General features: G+C 38.7%; 1 protein-coding gene across 4 annotated transcripts in view; it reads left to right on the top strand.

Moving 5' to 3' along the window:
• The window catches only part of LOC141437447 (uncharacterized), a 62,737-nt gene extending 46,682 nt beyond the window's left edge, over window positions 1–16,055 (top strand). For 2 of the 4 annotated variants that reach the window (XM_074100818.1, XM_074100821.1), the window contains 9 exons: window positions 1,540–1,668; window positions 5,331–5,460; window positions 6,241–6,363; window positions 6,504–6,593; window positions 7,960–8,083; window positions 8,482–8,570; window positions 9,762–9,891; window positions 11,483–11,574; window positions 14,782–16,055. In XM_074100818.1, the coding sequence (XP_073956919.1) occupies window positions 1,540–1,668; window positions 5,331–5,460; window positions 6,241–6,363; window positions 6,504–6,593; window positions 7,960–8,083; window positions 8,482–8,570; window positions 9,762–9,891; window positions 11,483–11,574; window positions 14,782–14,946 (1,072 nt within the window). In that variant the 3' untranslated portion in view covers window positions 14,947–16,055. Of the gene's footprint in view, window positions 1–1,539; window positions 1,669–5,330; window positions 5,461–6,240; window positions 6,364–6,503; window positions 6,594–7,959; window positions 8,084–8,481; window positions 8,579–9,761; window positions 9,892–11,482; window positions 11,575–14,781 lie in introns of those variants that run through there. The other 2 variants (XM_074100819.1, XM_074100822.1) reach the window with 2 other exon arrangements.
• Window positions 16,056–19,464: the final 3,409 nt, after the last annotated feature.

The raw sequence follows: 19,464 nt of genomic DNA on the forward strand, positions 1-19,464 counted from the left end.
ACATATAGGCTGGAATAATGATGATTACGTGTAAAGACACTCTAAGTCGTAAATACCTATATAATGTCAACATAGTAGGGAATATGCGGGCTTTTTTATTTGTTTTAATATTGTTTAAGCCCTCTTGTTCTGAAAGCAGGCCTGTGCCCAGCAGTGGGACGTATATAGGCTGAGATGGATGGATGGAATATTGATTTGATGTTCAATAAAGAATATTCACATCTTTATTGTTTAGACTTAGCAACTACCTGATTGCGAGTTTGTTCTCTGTTCATTACGCACCCGAAATACTAGTCGCATAGTAATTACCTAACAGCACACGTAATGCTAAGTTTACACGGGTTTAGTGCTTGTCATTGGTGTAAGTGATTAGGGACTTGTCTGCAGAATAACAAGTGACAAGTAGCCGTATACACCTAGTGCCATCCACGAAGACGCGTGATTTTGTCAAAGTTAGACATTAATGACATTGTAATAAGAACCACGGCACGCGTCATCGTGAATGACTCTACCTATACACATGTTAGACTTCTTTCTATGGTCTGAGGTGATAGAGAATGGTATTGGTAGTTAGTAGACTTCGCCGTGGATTACCACCACCGACTCGCTTTAGAAATGTTTTAGGCACTTTTCACTTGACATGAATGTTCACACCACCCGACAAGTGAAAAGTATTAGTAGATGTTTGAATGGGGGTGGGCACTTGTTGCTTACAATACAATACAATACAATACAAAGACTCTTTATTTTACACCAGACATAGTAAGCGATACAGAAAACAGATACACAGAAAAAAATATTACAAGGTGAGCAATAGGCGGCCTTATCGCTTAAGAGCGATCTCTTCCAGGCAACCTTTCTTACTAAACAGGACCGGCTTCTACATACTCGCACTTGCAGTTCCACTAATACTAAGCACTTATGCAATATGTTTACACACATTCTGACAAGTTTAAGTGATAAGTACTAAGCATTAGCTAATAAGCTGGTGTAAACCAAGCTTACCCCTCGTATGCGGGAACTAAAAAAAGTACTGAATTCTAGACTCATCTGTTTTAATAAGTACAAATTCGGCTGATTGAAAAATTATACGAAATGATAGCCATAAATTTGTATGTATGTATGTAAACTCTTTATTGCACATAAAAATAAAAATACAAATACACAGAGAGGAGAACAAAAACGAGCTTATCCCTAAGAAGGGATCTCTTCCAGCTAACCTAATTAAGAGAAGACAATTTATTATATAGAGAGTAAAATAACGTGCGGTAAAGAGAAAACCAGAAATACTCAAAAGAAAGAAAAAAAAATACAAAATTATTTACATTAAAACAGACATAAAACCAGTAAAACATTACAAAAGCCGTCACAGTCTCGCCTCAGGTGTCAGTGTCAAATTTAGCACGGATCCGCGTCTAAGCATAATATGAAGGGTTAATAATGAATAGAGAATTCGCTCGCCCCGCCGCTGGCCGCCCCATTGCCTGCTGGCATACAGTTCGCGGCCTTGCACAAAACTGTTTGGTTTCTTGTTTCCAGGAATCAACAGATCGTCGATAACAGACCGCAGGATGGGAGTGTGACAGACGCCATCTCTTATTTCGACCAGACTGCCACGCTACTCGACAAGTTACGCGCTGTGCAGCAGCAATTACGGGAGTACATCAGGTGGGGCTAGATTATTTATTATTTGCCGTTACCTGCGACTCCGTCCGCGTAGAATTTGGTTAACGCTAACCCGCGGGAACTATGCAATTTTCCGGGATAAAAACTACCTATGTCCTTTCCCGTGACTTAAACTATCTGTATACCGAATTTCGTCTAAATCGGTTCAGCGGTTTAGTCGTGATGTGGTCACAAACAAACAAATTATATAATTTATAATGTGCATTTATAATTTTAGGGAAGTTCAAAATCCATCTATTTTACCGTGAAGGAGTTACAAACACATTTACCACGCACGCACATAAAAAGTTTTACATTTAATTTTATTATATTAGTAGGACATAACGGTACATACTTAATAAGGTATATCCCTAGGATTTTATCATGGTTTCTACAATTTTCTGCAACATTGCCCTATTATATTAGGTACTTAGTTACAGTTAACTGTGCACTTATTTTCACCGGGCAGGTGACGAAAACTTCTCAACACATTTCAAGCTCACTTTTCTGCTCGCATATACTCTAAAGTCGAGGTCACAAATGGCCAACAGGTGTTAAAAGGGTTCCGCATATTAAGCCGCCTCCCATGCCACCATAAAACTTCGTTAGGAGTTTACGCGAGCCATAAGATCCATAAGAGCGAACTACCTAGTTCGTATAAAACAAGTGAGAGATAAATTTCCTTGTTTGATCTCCGTGCACTGGTATTTTATACTACATACAAGATAACTTTTCCCGTGCAAATAATCAGATTCGGCAAATAAAATTTCGAGATTGTATATTAAAATTAAACAGAACAAAATTATACAGAAAGTATTTACGATAACTATCATATTTATTACACACGTTACCTATACGATTGAATGAATGGGTACTTACATAGGTAAGTTACAGAAACCTTAAAATTTAGTCTGTACTCGTTTTCCAATGTATTGTCATTTTTGTTGTCATAAGTAACCTGGGCGACCGAGCTTTGCTCGGGCTAAAACTCGATAATAAGCGTTTTCCCAGAGATAAGACCAAACCCCCACATACCAAATTGCATCAAAATCGTTGGAGCCGTTTCCGAGATTCTGATTATATATCTTCTAAAATTTCTCATTTAAAGGTTCCTATTAGATGAATAAAGTTTTATTCCGTCTTAATATTTTTTTTCAGGGTGTATCCATATTAATATCTACGTATGATATATTAACATAGGAATGAATTACCTTTCCGAGCTCTAGAAATCATACTGGAATTTGTCACAAAAAACAATCGCACAATAAAAGTGTATAAATACGTCTACTTGGTTTATAGATGTGGGTTAAAATGAAAGTCATACCTTCGTATGAAATCACGTGATTTTTTTAGGGTTCCTTCGTCTTATAGGGAAGGTCTGATAACCGATTATCGTTTCTTAGACTACGACAATCGACACCAGAATGCTACCTGGAAACTTTTGTAGCTTGTATTCTTTTTAGCCTATTTCGATAAGTTAGTTAAGCTTGAACCTGATCAAACAACAGCGTTCCGTATTAATCTAAGTCACCACACTTGCAATCGTTCCAGTTTAATTCAATACGTGACTAGAGTGGAAAACTTACTTCACAATGGATACAATTTTAAACCTTACGCCTTTGAAGCGAATGCTTTAAATGTTATTTTTAGTTATTTCTCATTGTTGACTACGGATACATAAAATTCTATTAAAGTTATTAGCTTAAAGCGGTTGTTGATTCAGTTTGTTGAAGTTGACGACTGCATTGAACTTTAACGTAGATGTCGGTAAACTGGGAAATGAAAAAAATTGTTACAATGTTTTTAATAATTTTGATTTTATTTATATCTAAAGTCTGTTGCTATTGATATTATTTAAGCAAAAATTTACTGCTTTCTAATATATCAAAATAACGTAGTTTTACATTTATATTTATTAATTTAGTATTTTGTTTATTTATAACTGTATACCGATTTTTTCTGAATATTTCTTTGTAATGTATCTTTGAAGTCTAAGGTTTGGTTTGATTATGACACAATTTGGTATAAAATTTGATATTTAACTTCAACTCATTCAAACCCATGAAGGTTATTAAAGAAGATTCTAATTGATCACGTAGATAATACAATAATCAAAAAATAAAGGAATAAACAAATTACAAAAAGGTACTACTAATCCACAACAAGTTTCGTCAAGTACTAATTTTTAATTTATTCTAAGCCTCTTAGGGACCCCGCACATCCCTGTATTTTTTTCATGTAAATTTTATATTTAATTTAATATTTTTAATTAACTTATCTATGTCACCTTACGTAGTTAAGTTTATTGTAATCACCACTATATTTTGTTATGAAAAAAGTCTTTCTGCCAAGTTTGTTGCGATAATGATGGTCTTTCCCTGGTAGTTTCAACAAGTGACATGTTAAATAGCCCTTTGTGACAGTTACAGTTAAAGAATAAACATACGTGTTTCTTTTTTTTCACGCGAAGCTCAAATCTTCACGCATTTTGGCATTCGATATCAGAGAGAGATATGAGAGGTAGCTTACTCGTATTTGTAATAGTCGAACTACGAAATTGAATTTCGTTTTAAAAATGGAAATGGGTCTCATTCCATGTTATGGCAAATGATATTAATTCTATTTTAGGTCTGAAGCACGAACTTTCAATAGATTATAGTAATATTACCTCATTTGTTTTTGATGTGAGTTTTCTGTAAAATCTGCCATGTCGAGCAAAAAAGCGGCATTACTTTTTTACACATAATATTATTATGTGCAATAAACAGAGGTGTAATTTGTCAACAGAAATAACTCAGATTCATTTGCTGAACGAAATCTATGTGTATCTAAAACTTCACATGAAATATGTAGATTACCGGGTGCTTGAGACGGGACTCGAACCCGAACTTTCGAAGGCTGCGCAATCTCTAGGCGTCCTACCAACTAGACCACAGGAGAATAAATAAATAAATACATATCACGGGACAATACACACCAATTGACCTAGTTCCAAAGTAAGCTTAGCAAAGCTTGTGTTATGGGTACTAAGCAACGGATAAATATAATTATATAGATAGATACATACTTAAATACATATTAAACACCCAAGACCCGAGAACAAACATTCGTATTTTTCATACAAATATCTGCCCCGACACGGGAATCGCACCCGGGACCTCAAGCTTCGTAGTCAGGTTCTCTAACCACTAGGCCATCTGGTAGAATAATTATAATAAATATATAAATAGTACATAACGTAAACTGCTTCAACTTTGCCTTCTGGCCCCAACATGGCCTGAGTCCATTTAGAGCCGATAACTTAGCACTCTTATAGGTTTTAAACTTTTATCTACACGGGAATTATTATTACGGGGGGATAAAAGTTTAAAAACCTAGAAGGGTGCTAGTTATCGACTCTAAAATGAATCAGGCAATGTTGGGGCCAGAGTGCAAAGTTGAAGCAGTTCACGGTAAAAGTGCAAATATGTGTTACTAGGAAAAATTTTGTCTTGAGCCAACAAAAACGCTTTATATCTATGCTCGCTCCGCTGAGCTGTTTCCGCTGGAGCCGTGCTAAGCGAGGATGGATAAATGAAGCACATGACAAACATATTCCTTGCAACATATACTTGCACATCTCTGATGGAAACGCACCCTTAATCGCAAACGACGCGTTATTACAGGGAAGGGGTGACAGAAAGCCTGACGGAAGCGCGGAGGAGCGAGGCAGTGTGCGCAGGCATATTGATACTCGTATGCGTCGTATCGCCCATCATCATAGCGTTGGTCAGAAATGCTGTCAACACTATACAGGTCAGTACAAGTTATATCTATTCAGTATACATATTATATATAGGCCGTGGTGGCCTAGTAAGCCGTGGTGGCCTAGTGGTTTGACCTATCGCCTCTCAAGCAGAGTGTCGTTGATTCGAACCCCGGCTCGCACCTCTGAGTTTTTCGAAATTCATGTGCGGAATTGCATTTGAAATTTACCACGAGCTTTGCGGTGAAGGAAAACATCGTGAGGAAACCTGCACAAACCTGCGAAGCGATTCAATGGTGCGTGCGAAGTTCCCAATCCGCACTGGGCCCGCGTGGGAACTATGGCCCAAGCCCTCTTGTTCTGAGAGGAGGCCTGTGCCCAGCAGTGGGACGTTTAAAGGCTGGGATGATGATACATATTATACATACAAAACCAGCCAGGTGTGAGACAGTTTAACACACTGAGGGCGCTGTGCTTCGTGAACAAATAAATAAAAATGAATCCTTAAACGTGTTGCTAAGCGCAAAACTCGGGAACGGCTGGACCGATTTCGCTTATTCTCATTTTGTTGTGTTCGTTACTGTCAGGAGAAGGTTTTTATGTAAGGAAATACAGAAAAAAAAACAACGGGGGCAAAGCCGCGGGCAACAGCTAGTTTCATATAAATATGTCAACGTTAATTAACGGTATAAGCTTTAATTTATACAGTTTTTGTATGCAAACATTTAAAATATATATCCACGTCCACTGTTGGATATAGGCATCTCTCATAATTATTGTGTAAATGGTTATAAGTAATGTAGATTTATGAAACCCTTTTAACTTTCCAGGTGTATGCCACAAACTTGGCAGAGAAGGCTCGAGAGTTGGAGTACGAGAAAGAATTGAGTGATTCACTTCTCTACCAAATGCTGCCAGCCACGGTCGCCAAACAACTGAAGCAGACGCAACAGGTATACATATCTAACCTATAGATTGATAAATATCTAAGAAGTGAGTGGTATAGTGAGTGGTAGTGAGTGGTGAGTGCGTGAGTGATTAGGGTGCCGTTTCTTCCTTTTGAGGTACGGAACTGTAAAATTCTATTTTCTAGGTCCCAGCGGAGTTTTTCGCCTCTGTGACGGTGTACTTCAGCGACATTGTTGGCTTCACTGCAATTGCTGCCGTGTCCACTCCATATCAGGTGATAATGATAACATCAGTTTTGTTATTCACTCTATTATATTTTTTAAAACTTTGGATTTGTTTTTAAAATTTCACTTCTATTAGTTACCTTACTATTATTTACCTATTCAGTCTAAATGCGAAATCATACCAAAGAGTTTTCTCTGCATGCTACAATCAGGGTTTGTGTGACCAGCAAGCTGGCGCTAGTATCAAATTCAATTTCGTCAATATTATTTCATCTATAGGTATTTTATTAATTAATTACGTGAGATCTATTTGACAACATTGATATTTGTGTCACGTTTGTGATTGATTATTATAATAATAATACTAAATCGACACAGACACAGTGTCGGCGGAGCTCCTACTTTTGTGAAGTTTTGGTCCTTCGGGCCGATGCAAACTTAACATAACATAAACCTACCTATGTTTCTGTACCGATTAAAATTGGGGAAAAACACGATTGTGACAATAAGCTTCAGTAAAAAAGCATAGTTGTGTACTAAATAAAAAGTATTTAAGAATCCTACTCCTAAACCGGGTATTGTACTGTGAATTATTTTTCCTCGTTCGTACATTATCGGCCCATGACGTTGGTTTTGTTTAAGGAAAAAGAAACCTTTTACAAAACCGGTTTCGGAGTAGGAATTATTTAACAATGAATTAGTCACACCAGTAATTGAATGAACTGCTGATCTGCTGTCAGTAGGTACCTATTTAACTTTATTTCTTAACATAGTAATTGCATATTTACTTTATGAATTAGTAAATATAATATAGTTAACCGTATTTGTTTTCCTTATACATGATTAGAAACTAAGAGATGGGACGCGTGATCGAATGAAACGAAATATTACGTCTATGGATATTATGTTGGTGTTCGTATAGTTGTACATTAGTAGGTATCAGCCACAGCTGCAGCAGCCTTTGACCTAAAATGGTTGGCTATCGCAACAATTTCCTATGTACAATTTTAGTTCCGTTTTCAGCTGTTTCCTGCTATTTACGTCTTACTATAATCTTACTTCCTACTAATCCTACTTCCTACTAATATTATAAACGTGAAAGTTTGTATGGATGGATGGATGTTTGGATGTTTGTTACACTTTCACGCAAAAACTGCTGAACGGATTTTGGATTAGGTAGCTGGACTTCTGTAATAACACATGCTACTTTTATCCCGATATTCTCACGCGATAGGGATAAAGTCATGGAATTTCAACTGCTGGGTTTAGAGTCTAGAAATTTTGGACAGTTGCTCTTAACAACCTCAAAGAAGATCGCGATATAAATTTTGGGATAACCCAGGGGAATTTTTTAAAATCCCGGAATTTCAATTGTAACTTCCAGATCGAATAGTTTACACGTGCGTTCGGTTTCAGGTCATCAGTTTCCTGAACTCTGTGTACAAGGTGTTCGATGAACGCATAGAGTGCTACGATGTTTACAAGATCGAGACTATTGGCGATTCCTACATGGTCGCTTCCGGCTTGCCTGTTCGAAATGGTAATCACAATGGCTTTGAGAGTTTTGATCCTTGTGATTGACCTTATCGATTGCTACCATAAAAGTACTTGATGTTGTTTTTTCGAATTTTAACCTGTTCGATTCCTGGTTGCGAGAAGTGTATTTTTAGAAATCTTTAAATGCAGTTTTGTTTCTTATCAAAATGAAAGGAATGTTTCCTTTAAGTAGGTAAAATTTGCTATCATCATTATTTAGACTACTTTCGGCCGTGATGATGACGGATTCGGAGTCATATTACGTAAATATACCAATCTTGTTGGTAAATAGAAGGGTTACTCGTCGACTGATAATTGGAAGAACATCATATTTAGTATTATCATTTCCGTAGATAGATTGGAAAGTACTGTAAATTAGACAATAAAAGATTTTTTTGACAGGTAATAAACACGCGACTGAAATAGCAAGTATGGCTTTGGAACTACTCGCGGCGACGGCGCAGTGTCGGCTGCCGCACCGGCCCGATCAGGTACTTAGGTAACTGTCTCAGTGTTACTCGCTTGCTATCGCTTAGCTCGCTTACTGTACTTTAGTAGAGATACATTGGATTTAGCTTTGACCTATCGATTCTAACTGTTATCGATCGATTTTGCACTCCTTACTCCGCTTTTATCGAAAAACCGCTGTGTTAGCATATTTTGTATTATTTGTATAACTTGTGTTTAGATAAATATAATTTGTTGTGGAATGCTAGAAAGTTATTGTTTGGCGCGACTGCGTGTATAGAAATGTAAAGAAGTGAAAGTACCTACAAAGTAGGTAGTCTTTAAGCTCTCGCTACGCTCTAAATCCTAGAATGCTTTACTTATTCATGTACCCTTGAACACGCCACTTTACACTCTTGCAGTCGCATTGTTTTTTTTTTTTTATACTACTAGATGGCAAACGAGCAAGTGGGTCTCCTGATGGTAAGAGATCACCACCGCCCATAAACATCTGCAACACCAGGGGTATTGCAGACGCGTTGCCAACCTAGAGGCCTAAGATGGGATACCTCACGTGCCAGTAATTTCACCGGCTGTCTTACTCTCCAAGCCGAAACACAACAGTGCAAGCACTGCTGCTTCACGGCAGGATTAGCGAGCAAGATGGTGGTAGCAATCCGGGCGGACCTTGCACAAGGTCCTACCACCTGCCTGCTGCATTGTTATATACCCACCTATGCCTAAATATACCTTGAAATATACTATTACTATATCCCTTCCCGGACTCAGAGGCTTTTACAACCTGAGCTGATTTACCATAAATTAGAAGTGTCGGAAATATCTGTGAACCTAACTTACTGAGATAAAGTACCTAAGTTCCTATCTTACCTACACTCCGTACCTATATAAACAAAGTGTCTTCAAATTATTCCAGAATATTTCTATAGATGGTTGGGTTAGTTAAACTTATTGACTTGACACCCTGTCCTCTATGTATATTTATTATTATTCATTACACTGAATTGCAGTTGACTAATGTTTCCATAAGTACATTGATCTTTAATTGATTGAATCAGGCGTTACTTTGCGTTCCATATCAATAAACTAAAAACAAATCAATCACGAGTCTAACATCTTATAGCATGGTGAACGCTTGTGTTGACTTCAATCAATCAGATGCACAGATATTTCCGTCATTTATTAAACGCATCTTGAAGTTATTTTTGTATGATCAGACGCTGTGTATGAGAAGCGGAATCCACACGGGGCCATGTGTCGCTGGCATTGTAGGCAGTAAGATGCCAAGATACTGCTTATTTGGGGACACCATCAATACGGCCAGTCGTATGGAGAGCACCAGCGAACGTGAGTTGAAAATGAACGTTATAAATACGACACAAATTTTGGCCCACTCTACATACAAAATTGCATGCCTGTTACTGCATACGTTAAAATCAGGCGCAGTCCGAAGGCGGAAGGACACAGGAGACATGACCCCCCCCCCCCCCCCAATTGTACAAGTCAAACTTTTTTTTTCTAAAAATAAGAAAAAACAATGTTTGCCCCTAGCCGCGATGTATTGTTTATTATTTAGTGATTCCCTCCAAAATTTCAGGCTGCGACCGCGCCTGATTAAAATTTGAGGGCCAGATTTTTTGACGCTCAGTATAGTTGGATAATAGATTGCCTGATTCCTCATTTAAAGAAAACTATAAAGTTTGATGACTATAGTTTGGGTTACAGCCGTTACAGACATATCTACTGTATTTTATGAAATAAACTCGGGCTTCGATTCGCGTACCTTGACTTTAGAGCAGCTCGATATTTCGGCACAGTTCCATGAATTTAAATTTAAATTAGTAATGACCGTGATAGTCTAAAATATTGTATATCTACTGTATTCTAACTGCAACTGGCAGATACCTATTGCATTTTAATCCCATCCCAGCTGTCCGTTTGCCGAGTCTCTTTGAAATATCGCTCGAGCGAAATGATAATATGGACGCCGCGTCTACTCGTCCGCACCTTGACAAGAACAGTGCCTGGTACCATGAAACTTGCTACTCGCGGTAATAACGACGCCTTTGATACAGTTAGCGATAATTTAGCTACAGTCGCTATTACGAGACTTTATTATAATACTTACCAATACTAAGGAACTGTAATGGAAAATTATATGCGCAGTTGGCAGTTACGATTAAATTCGAACGCGATGAGTGTGCAATAGCCGTTAAAGTTTCGACTCCGTAGAAAAGACAACAATTTTTTTTTATTAATTAGGCTGCGTTTTAACCAGTGCGAGGATGTGTTGAGAGAAATGTGTTTTTCATTAACCAATAGTAACGCTTCATTTACCTCGCCTCGCTCCGCTCAGCTGTTTCCACCAGAGCGGTGCTGCGCGAGGATAGAGAAATGAAGCGTTTCTATTGGTTCATAAAACAAGTGCGAGTCGGACTCGCGCACCGAGGGTTCTGTACACATTTATAGGTATGTAAGTAAACGGGAATCGTGTCTTAAAGATATTTCTCGCTTTTTTCCGAGTTATTTAATACATCCAATGTATGCAGAGCCCTACTCTTAAGTAAAATGTAGGCAGTGTGGGGTCAGATTATATTGATCCTTGATATGTAGAGACAGACATAAAAAAATCAAGATTTTCAGACTTATCTAGTTGGTTGTGTTATAATAGAAATAGAATAGAAATAAATTTGCGGAAATTTGCAGCATAAACGGCTGCATCTTTTGATTGCGTTGGCTTAGAAGTTTGATTTTTTTCGCAACTCCAAGGGACAGTAGACCTCAGTATTTGATATAAATTTCAGCTTGATACCTCCACGCATTCCCGAGAAAAAGAGTCTTGACAGACAGACAGACGGACAAAAAGTGATCATGTAAGGGTTCCGTTTTTCCTTTTGAGCAGCATTATTCTGTAGGTAATCCTTAATTTAATTTATAGCAATGAAGATTCAAATTTCTGATGACGTCAAACGCGCCTTAGACCGGACTGGGCAGTTCGTAACCACACCGCGAGGAGTAGTCGATGTTAAGGTATGTATATACCCACTCGTAGATTTCGGTTGCGCACTCATTCTGGCGTCAGTTTCGTCGTTATTCTGGTCAGATTTTTTTTATTTTTATTCGACTGGATGGCAAACGAGCAAGTGAGTCTCCTGATGGTAAGAGATCACCACCGCCCATAAACACCTGCAACACCAGCGGTATTGTAGATGCGTTGCCAACCTAGAGGCCTAAGATGGGATACCTCAAGCGCCAGTAATTTCACCGGCTGTATTACAATGACGACAGCATTACCGTGTAACCCTCTCAGAATGACGGACTGATGGCCAGATTGATTGAAATTACAGTAAGTAGGTACCTACCCGGCGATAAAGATTGCACATCGGTCATCGGAAAAAGACAATTGGCTGTTCTGTACCACGACCATGAGTTTACAGTGACCGTACTCGATAGCAACGGCGTAAATTATTTGTATGGAGAATTGTACAGCGCCTCTACAAATAATTGGTAGTGGTACAGGACGATTTCCGAATACTGGCGACCGTCATCAATCACCGTATTTATTAAGTGACGTTTTATATCAAATAAATACTGTACCTTTATGGACTTGATTAGTTTACGTCAAATTAATGACATGTAAACTTCGGATGTCTATAGACAGTTGTTGCAACTACCAGAGGCAGAAAGAGTAGATTCGCGCTGTCATCAAAGAGTATAAGTACCTATGTAGGAATGTCATCGTTCATCCACCATACCTCTCATATTTCGTTTTCTAGATTTTTTTTACTGTACAACGGCAAAACCTACTAGACACTGGAAAAATTGTCCTCCAATGGACAGAGCCATGTTTTTGTAAAAATCTAATCTAATCTAACTACCAGAAAAAGGATAGTTCCGTCTTTTTCCTAAAGATGACATCGTACCTACAATTTAAAATTTTGGGGGATTTCAACAACTCTAAATACATACATACATATTTTACCTAAATGCGTCCGTAATTGCACCTGTAGGTACAAGGACTGACAAACGTCACATAAGTAGTGTGTGACAGATGCTCTACGAAGCCGCAATTAGCCGAGTCTCTTTCCAAAAAGCGATGTGCAATCTTTATATACCTACTGTAATTGTTTTTGACATACCTAATCGTGAATCAAATTTGCAATGACGCAAAACAAGAATGATGAACTAAACCAGGGTTTCTCAAAGTGGGGTACGCGAACCCCTAGGGGTTCGCTATTCCAAGGTAGGGGGTTCGCGACAAGGTTTACGTGATGGTGGCTGCAAGACTGGCAAGATGATTAAGATTGGTTTTTGGAGTCTTTTTGTATTTTTTATTTCAACTCCAAATTTGTTAAGTACTAATTTGCTTGTTTGTTGTTGTTTGTTTCAGTTGGTTTTTTCGTTGGCAAGACGATTCTTACCTATATTTGTTACCTTTTATTGAAATAAATAATATACATTATATTATCATGATGATTGAAACAAAAACTTACAGCCTTATTCATAAAAAATCCTTAATTGAGGTTTGATCGGTCTGTTACTTAGCAGACTGATTAAGCTTGTTAGACGGTTGTCAAGAAGTATGATTCATGACGACCGGACCGTGGAACCGACCGGACCGGATGGTGGAAGTGGTTAGAGAACCTGACTACGAAGCTTGAGGTCCTGGGTTCGAATCCCGGCCGGGGCAGATATTTGTGTGAATAACACGAATGTTTGTTCTCGGGTCTTGGATGTTTAATATGTATTTAAGTATGTATTTATCTATATAAGTATGTTTATCCGTTGCCTAGTATCCATAGTACAAGCTTTGCTTAGTTTGGGACTAGGTCAATTGGTGTCAAGTGTCCCATGATATTTATTTATTTATTTATTTATTTATTTGATAAAAGCTTGCTAGCAGTCTGCTAGTTGTTGAGCTGCTGATAGACGGATTAGACGCGTTATGTGGCAATCTTGACAAATCAAAGACAAAAAATGGCCTCATCGATAATTAAAAAAAAAAATTACAGCAGTGACAGCAAATTAGCAGGAAAAAAAAAGCGAGATGTTTGCTTTCCCGCCATTTCCGATCCGCATGTTTATGTTTAAGTGCAAAAAGCCGTAATTATGTTAATCATCCTAATTTTATTTTTCTCATATTTATTGTTAGTAAAGTAGCAGTAATTTTAGAGGATTTTTAAATACAAATTCCTGAAAATAAATTTTCCTGTTTTTTTTTAATCTTTGCGTAACTTCACCCTTCACTAAAACTATCTTCGGTATGGTTTTTTGCTCTTGGCAAAGTCAGCTGTTCAAACTTGTGGCGGCCATTTTGTGACTTAGCAGGGAGATAAAGGAGGGTCTACTGTCCTCTAACTTTAGCAGAGCCTTGATCGACTGATTAGCGCTAACAGACGTTTATGAATCACGTTTTTTAGCATCGGGCCTTCAAGGAGCCTTCAAGGAGGCTCTAACTTTTTATGAATAAGGCTGTTAGTTTCTCCAACAGTCAGTTTTATTACTTTGTTTGGGGGGGGGGGTTCGCTGTCGTCTATAAACTTTAACAGGGGTACGTGGAGCCATAAGTTTGAGAAACCCTGAACTAAACTGACGCTGCCAGGTCATCCTTGTACATGTACCATGTAGGTACTATTCCGTACGACTCATCCTGGCGGCATGTAGTGAATAATGTTTTGCATCATATTTTGTCGGACAAGTTGGTATTTATCTTGCTTTCTTACCAACTGAAGCTAGTTGAGACAACAAGATGGATGGAAAAACATTATTCTATAGATCTATATGTAGGTATTAGGTTCTTAGACTCGAAGGTAGCCCGCATCAAGCATAAATACAAACTTTATCTATGAGTGAAGTTTACTTCGCAAACTTCAGTTAAAGCATCTTGCTCGCTAATCCTGCCGTGAAACAGCAGTGCTTGCACTGTTGTGTTTCGGCGTGGAGAGTAAGACATCCGGTGAAATTACTGGCACTCGAGGTATCCCATCTTAGGCCTCTAGGTTGGCAACGCATCTGCAATCCCCCTGGTGTTGCAGGTGTCTATGTGCGGTGGTGATCTCTTATCATCAGGAGACCCACTTGCTCGTTTGCCATCCAGTTGAATAATAATAAAAAAAAACTTACCAATTTTTATTCCACTTGCAATGTTTGGTGTGTTTGTTCGAACAAATCTTGTTAATCAAATTTCACCCATACTTCTTCTTGTCTGTCAAAAATTTCTTGTCAAATTTCATCTAGGGTAAAGGAGAGATGAGCACGCATTGGCTGGAAGGGCGGTCGGGGCCCTCCCCCGTGCGGCCCGCGCCATCGCTTGCAGTCACGCCCAGTTTCCTCGCGCGCATCCACTCGCAGCGCGGGCGCACGTCGCCTCGATACCAGCCCGATACCACACGACAATACTAAAAACCATTATACCAGCGCCGCTATCATCAGAGGGGGCTACTACGAAATTCTAAAACTAAGTTCGTATAGTACCGTCCCTCTCACTCTCGTATTATTTACCTACGTAATGTAAGCGTCAGCGGGGCAGCCAGATACGAAGTTCTAATTTTGCATTTCGTAGTATGGGGCCTAAGCTCTAGGGCCATAAAATCGCTGCAAAGTGCGAGCGAGAGATCCGATATCCTCCCAAGCGCGAGCGAGAGGTTTGAAACATGGTTTTATGAGCCCAGAGCTCAAATGATAGCGACGCTAGTATAGAGTACTTTGATCATGAAGATTCGCTAATATTTAATTATATAAACCTGGATAACTCACGTCTTAACTTAACCCGGTATAGACGCTAGTCCAGCATGTGTCAATAGGGGCAGGCTGAAAACCAGCTCTGGCATCTTCTGCGTAAGCGCAGCATTAGCTTAGTTTTCTCTTTTGCAGCAGGGCAGACTAAGTACTTAAAGTTTTTTTATACCTTTTTTACAATCTGTTCTGTATTGTATTTTATCTTGTATTGTTTTTGTTGTTGTACTGTTGGCAAATAAACATTTTCTGGCGCGTGGGCTCAAGCCTTGGGTTTATTTCATTAACTACCATTAGTGTAGGTACTAATACGTCTAAAGGGTCCCCCACATGGTCCCCCACTATTGACACGACACCATTGCAGCTAAAAGGGTTCCACATTGTCAATATTCAGAAACTTCATAGCTGTGTGTCAGGATTTACTTCATAAAGTCTGTCAAACAAGTCGTGTCCCTAGAAAAAAGAGCGTTTTCAAAAATCTTTGAAATGAAAAAGAAGTAATGAAATATAAAGTACCGGCCAAGAGCGTGTCGGACACGCCCAAAATAGGGTTCCGTAGCCATTACAAAAAAAAAACAAGTATCTTCACGGCACTTACGTCCTTTTGTGGAGAAGCGCAGTTTTTCGGCAATAACTCAAAAACGGTATACCCGATCATGTTGAAACCAATTTTCATTGAAAGTATTTATTAAGCGTTACCTTTCCATATTTTATATATTATTATAGTAGACGACCAGATGGCCTAGTGGTTAGAGAACCTGACTACAAAGCTTGAGGTACCGGGTTCGATTCCCGTGTCGGGGTAGATATTTGTATGAAAAATACGAATGTTTGTTCTCGGGTCTTGGGTGTTTAATATAATTATATTTATCCATTGCTTAGTACCCATAACACAAGCTTAGCTAAGCTTACTTTGGGACTAGGTCAATTGGTGTGAATTGTCTCGTGATATTTATTATTTATTTATTTATTATCTTTTATAATATTACACAACTTTTGCTACTATTTCCGGAAATCTCCTGTTAATCAAAAAATTTTTTTTTGAGAAACCTTACTATCTTTTCAAAAGAGCTGTCGAACTACGTGCCACACGTTAACGCGAGTTAAAAAAAAAAAATTTTTTTTCAATTTCTGTTACGTGTAATGGTGTGCCCCCCCTACTACAAAACTAAACAGCGGCTTTTACAATACATCTGTATTCGAAATTTCATTGTTATACTACATCTTGTAGTTTCCGAGTAAAATGCCTTTGTCATACGGACGGACGGACAGACAGACGGACTTGACGAAACTATAAGAATTCCGTTTTTGCCATTTTGGCTCCGGAACCCTAAAAAATACCTATTTTATTGTACCTAAAATCAATGAATAATCTTACATTCCGACCGCCAAATTATGTAATGACACGAATGACCTGTGTATTGGGGATCATTGTTGAGTTCTTTTAAATACTTACAGCCTTATTCATAAAAAACCCTTAATTGAGGTTTGATCGGTCTGTTACTTAGCAGGTTTTTTAAATACAAATTCATGAAAATAATTTTTCCTGATTTTTTTTTAAATCTTTGCGTAACCCTACCATTCACTAAAAATATCTTCGGTATGGTTTTTTGCTCTTGTCAAAGTCAGCTGTTCAAACTTGTGGCGGCCATTTTGTGACTTAGCAGGGAGATAAGGAGGGTCTACGGTCCCCTAACTTTAGCAGAGCCTTGATCGACTGATTAGCCCTAACAGACGTTTATGAGTCATGTTTTTTAGCATCGGGCCCTCAAGGAGCCTTCAAGGATGCTCTAACTTTTTATGAATAAGGCTGTTAGGCGGTCTGTTACAGACGAATTTGGCGTGTTGCCTGTGCACAAAGCCTTTAAAGTGCTCGGTTGATTTATGCGATAAACGCTGCGTAGAACGCAATGCAGTCAATTTGCATCAGATAATTTAATTACCAAACATTGTCTTATGCGGTGTGCAGCGGCAAACGCATGCTTGGTAATTAGATTGCGTGGATTGTGATTGGTTTTTTCAATCGACAGATTGTCCGTGTCATATCGACGTCGGTGGTCTATGCCAGTGCAAATTGTAAGTGGTTAGTGTGTTTAATGTTGTGTTATTTTAGTTACATTGTGTGTTTTGTTTATTTTTTATTTTTTTATATGTGTAAGTAATTAGTTTTGTATTTTGATTTTATTGCTTTTTGTTTGTTATTTTTTAGGAATTTTTGTCGCCTTCCGTGAAGTCGCCAAGCGGTCACAGCGGAAGACCAGCGTTGGCCTACACGGCCAACACTATGCTGAGCTGGGACCGCTTCGCGAGTTCGTAAATTGTTGTTTTTTTCTTTCTTTAATGTATTTTTATTGTTTTGTGCGAATAGCGAATAAATATTTCTATTTCTATTTCTTTTTTTTTTTTTTTATTCGACTGTATGGCAAACGAGCAAGTGGGTCTCCTGATGGTGAGAGAACACCACCGCCCATAGACACCTGCAACACCAGGGGGATTGCACATGCGTTGCCAACCTAGGTTGGCAACCTAGGTTGGGCCTCTAGAGGCCCAAAATGGGATACCTCAAGTGCCAGTAATTTCACCGGCTGTCTTGCTCTCCACGCCCAAACACAACAGTGCAAGCACTGCTATTTCACGGCAGGATTAGCGAGCAAGATGGTGGTAGCAATCCGGGCGGACCTTGCACAAGGTCCTACCACCTTGTTAGATTAGATGTGCGTCAAACGCAATGCGTTTAATGCAGCGTTTATCGCATGATACAACCGAGCGCTTTAGATATTAACTGAACACTGATAATAAGCCGCGTATCCTTTAGAGCAGCCTCAGGCCGAGCACCGCGAGCCGAGCCATATTTTGAAATGAAATGAAATGAAATGAAATGAAATATTTATTTATTTGCTTTAGCACTATGTGGATAAATACTGTGGTGTGGTTTAATATTTGTCGGTTATTTGGCCGTGCTCAAAGGAGCCTCAGTCTGAGCCGTGCCTTTGGCAGCGTCTCCACTTGCGCAACCTCGGAGCGAGGCAGCCGCTCGGCCCGAGGCTGCCTCTAGTGGATACGCGGCTATACGCTGACACTGTGATTGATACTTGAATATATGTACTGAATATACTCGGGCAAAGCTGTCTTTTAACTACTTTGGTGCTCACAAACTGAGAGTTTTCTAGTTTTCAGCGCATTATTATTGTTGAAAAGATTTTATTTAGTGATTCAGCAGATCCATTTAGAGGAGCATGACTCGCTTGACAGACTAGCGGCAATTTAAGCTACATAATCATACTCCGTTTATTGATAGACAGTACCGGATTATTAACTTTTTAGCTAAATCGGAAAAAAACCTTTTTTCAAATACATTATTATAAAAGTCCAGTCATTTCAAAAGGTCAGATCTCAAAATTGACTTAAATTGGTGTATCACAACAATTCCCTTTTTTGACCTTCTTTTTCTAAATAACTGCGTATGAATTAAAAACACTTTTTTCATAGATAACCACTTTGAAAATACGCGTATGTTAACCACGAAACACTACAATTGTAACGCAAACCTGACCTTTAAACTCATGTCGAGATTTACGGACTAATCTACAAATACATAAATAATGTCGACTAGACAATATAATTCCTGTTTCACAACATAAATTATCATTAAATTTAGATAAAAATTGATTGTCACTCGATATGTCACTGACAATTGTCACGTTGGTTAAAAAGCGGCCTGGACATCTAATCCCGATATAAGCCCTTTTACAGGTGCATGATATTCTTCTTAGGGCCACTTTAAGCCCTACAAAGGGTAATGCAAAGTTTTTAAACTGATTTTATTCGTTCAACATAGCTCGGTCCAATGTGTTTAGGTATTGTTGTCCAATCCACAGATATAGATTACACTAGATTACGCAAACGTATCTACTTTGCGTATCCGAACCCCGACCAAACGTCGGGGTTGGCCCCATACGAAGACTGACCGGTAGGCGCTAACTGACTAAATCATGACTAAGTAGTGACTGACTCGAGCCCCACGGCGCGGGCGGGCGGCGCATATGAATAGATTTTGCGCGGACTTGGGGAATTCACATCGCTAATATACAGATTGAGGTGTTTGCGTCATCAGTGTAATCTATATCTGTGGTCCAATCCATGTACTTTCAAAGTTTATGTTGTAGGTATAACGTATTTGTAATA

This window comes from Choristoneura fumiferana, chromosome 17 (genome assembly GCF_025370935.1).
Source record: "Choristoneura fumiferana chromosome 17, NRCan_CFum_1, whole genome shotgun sequence".
Lineage (NCBI taxonomy): Eukaryota > Metazoa > Arthropoda > Insecta > Lepidoptera > Tortricidae > Choristoneura > Choristoneura fumiferana.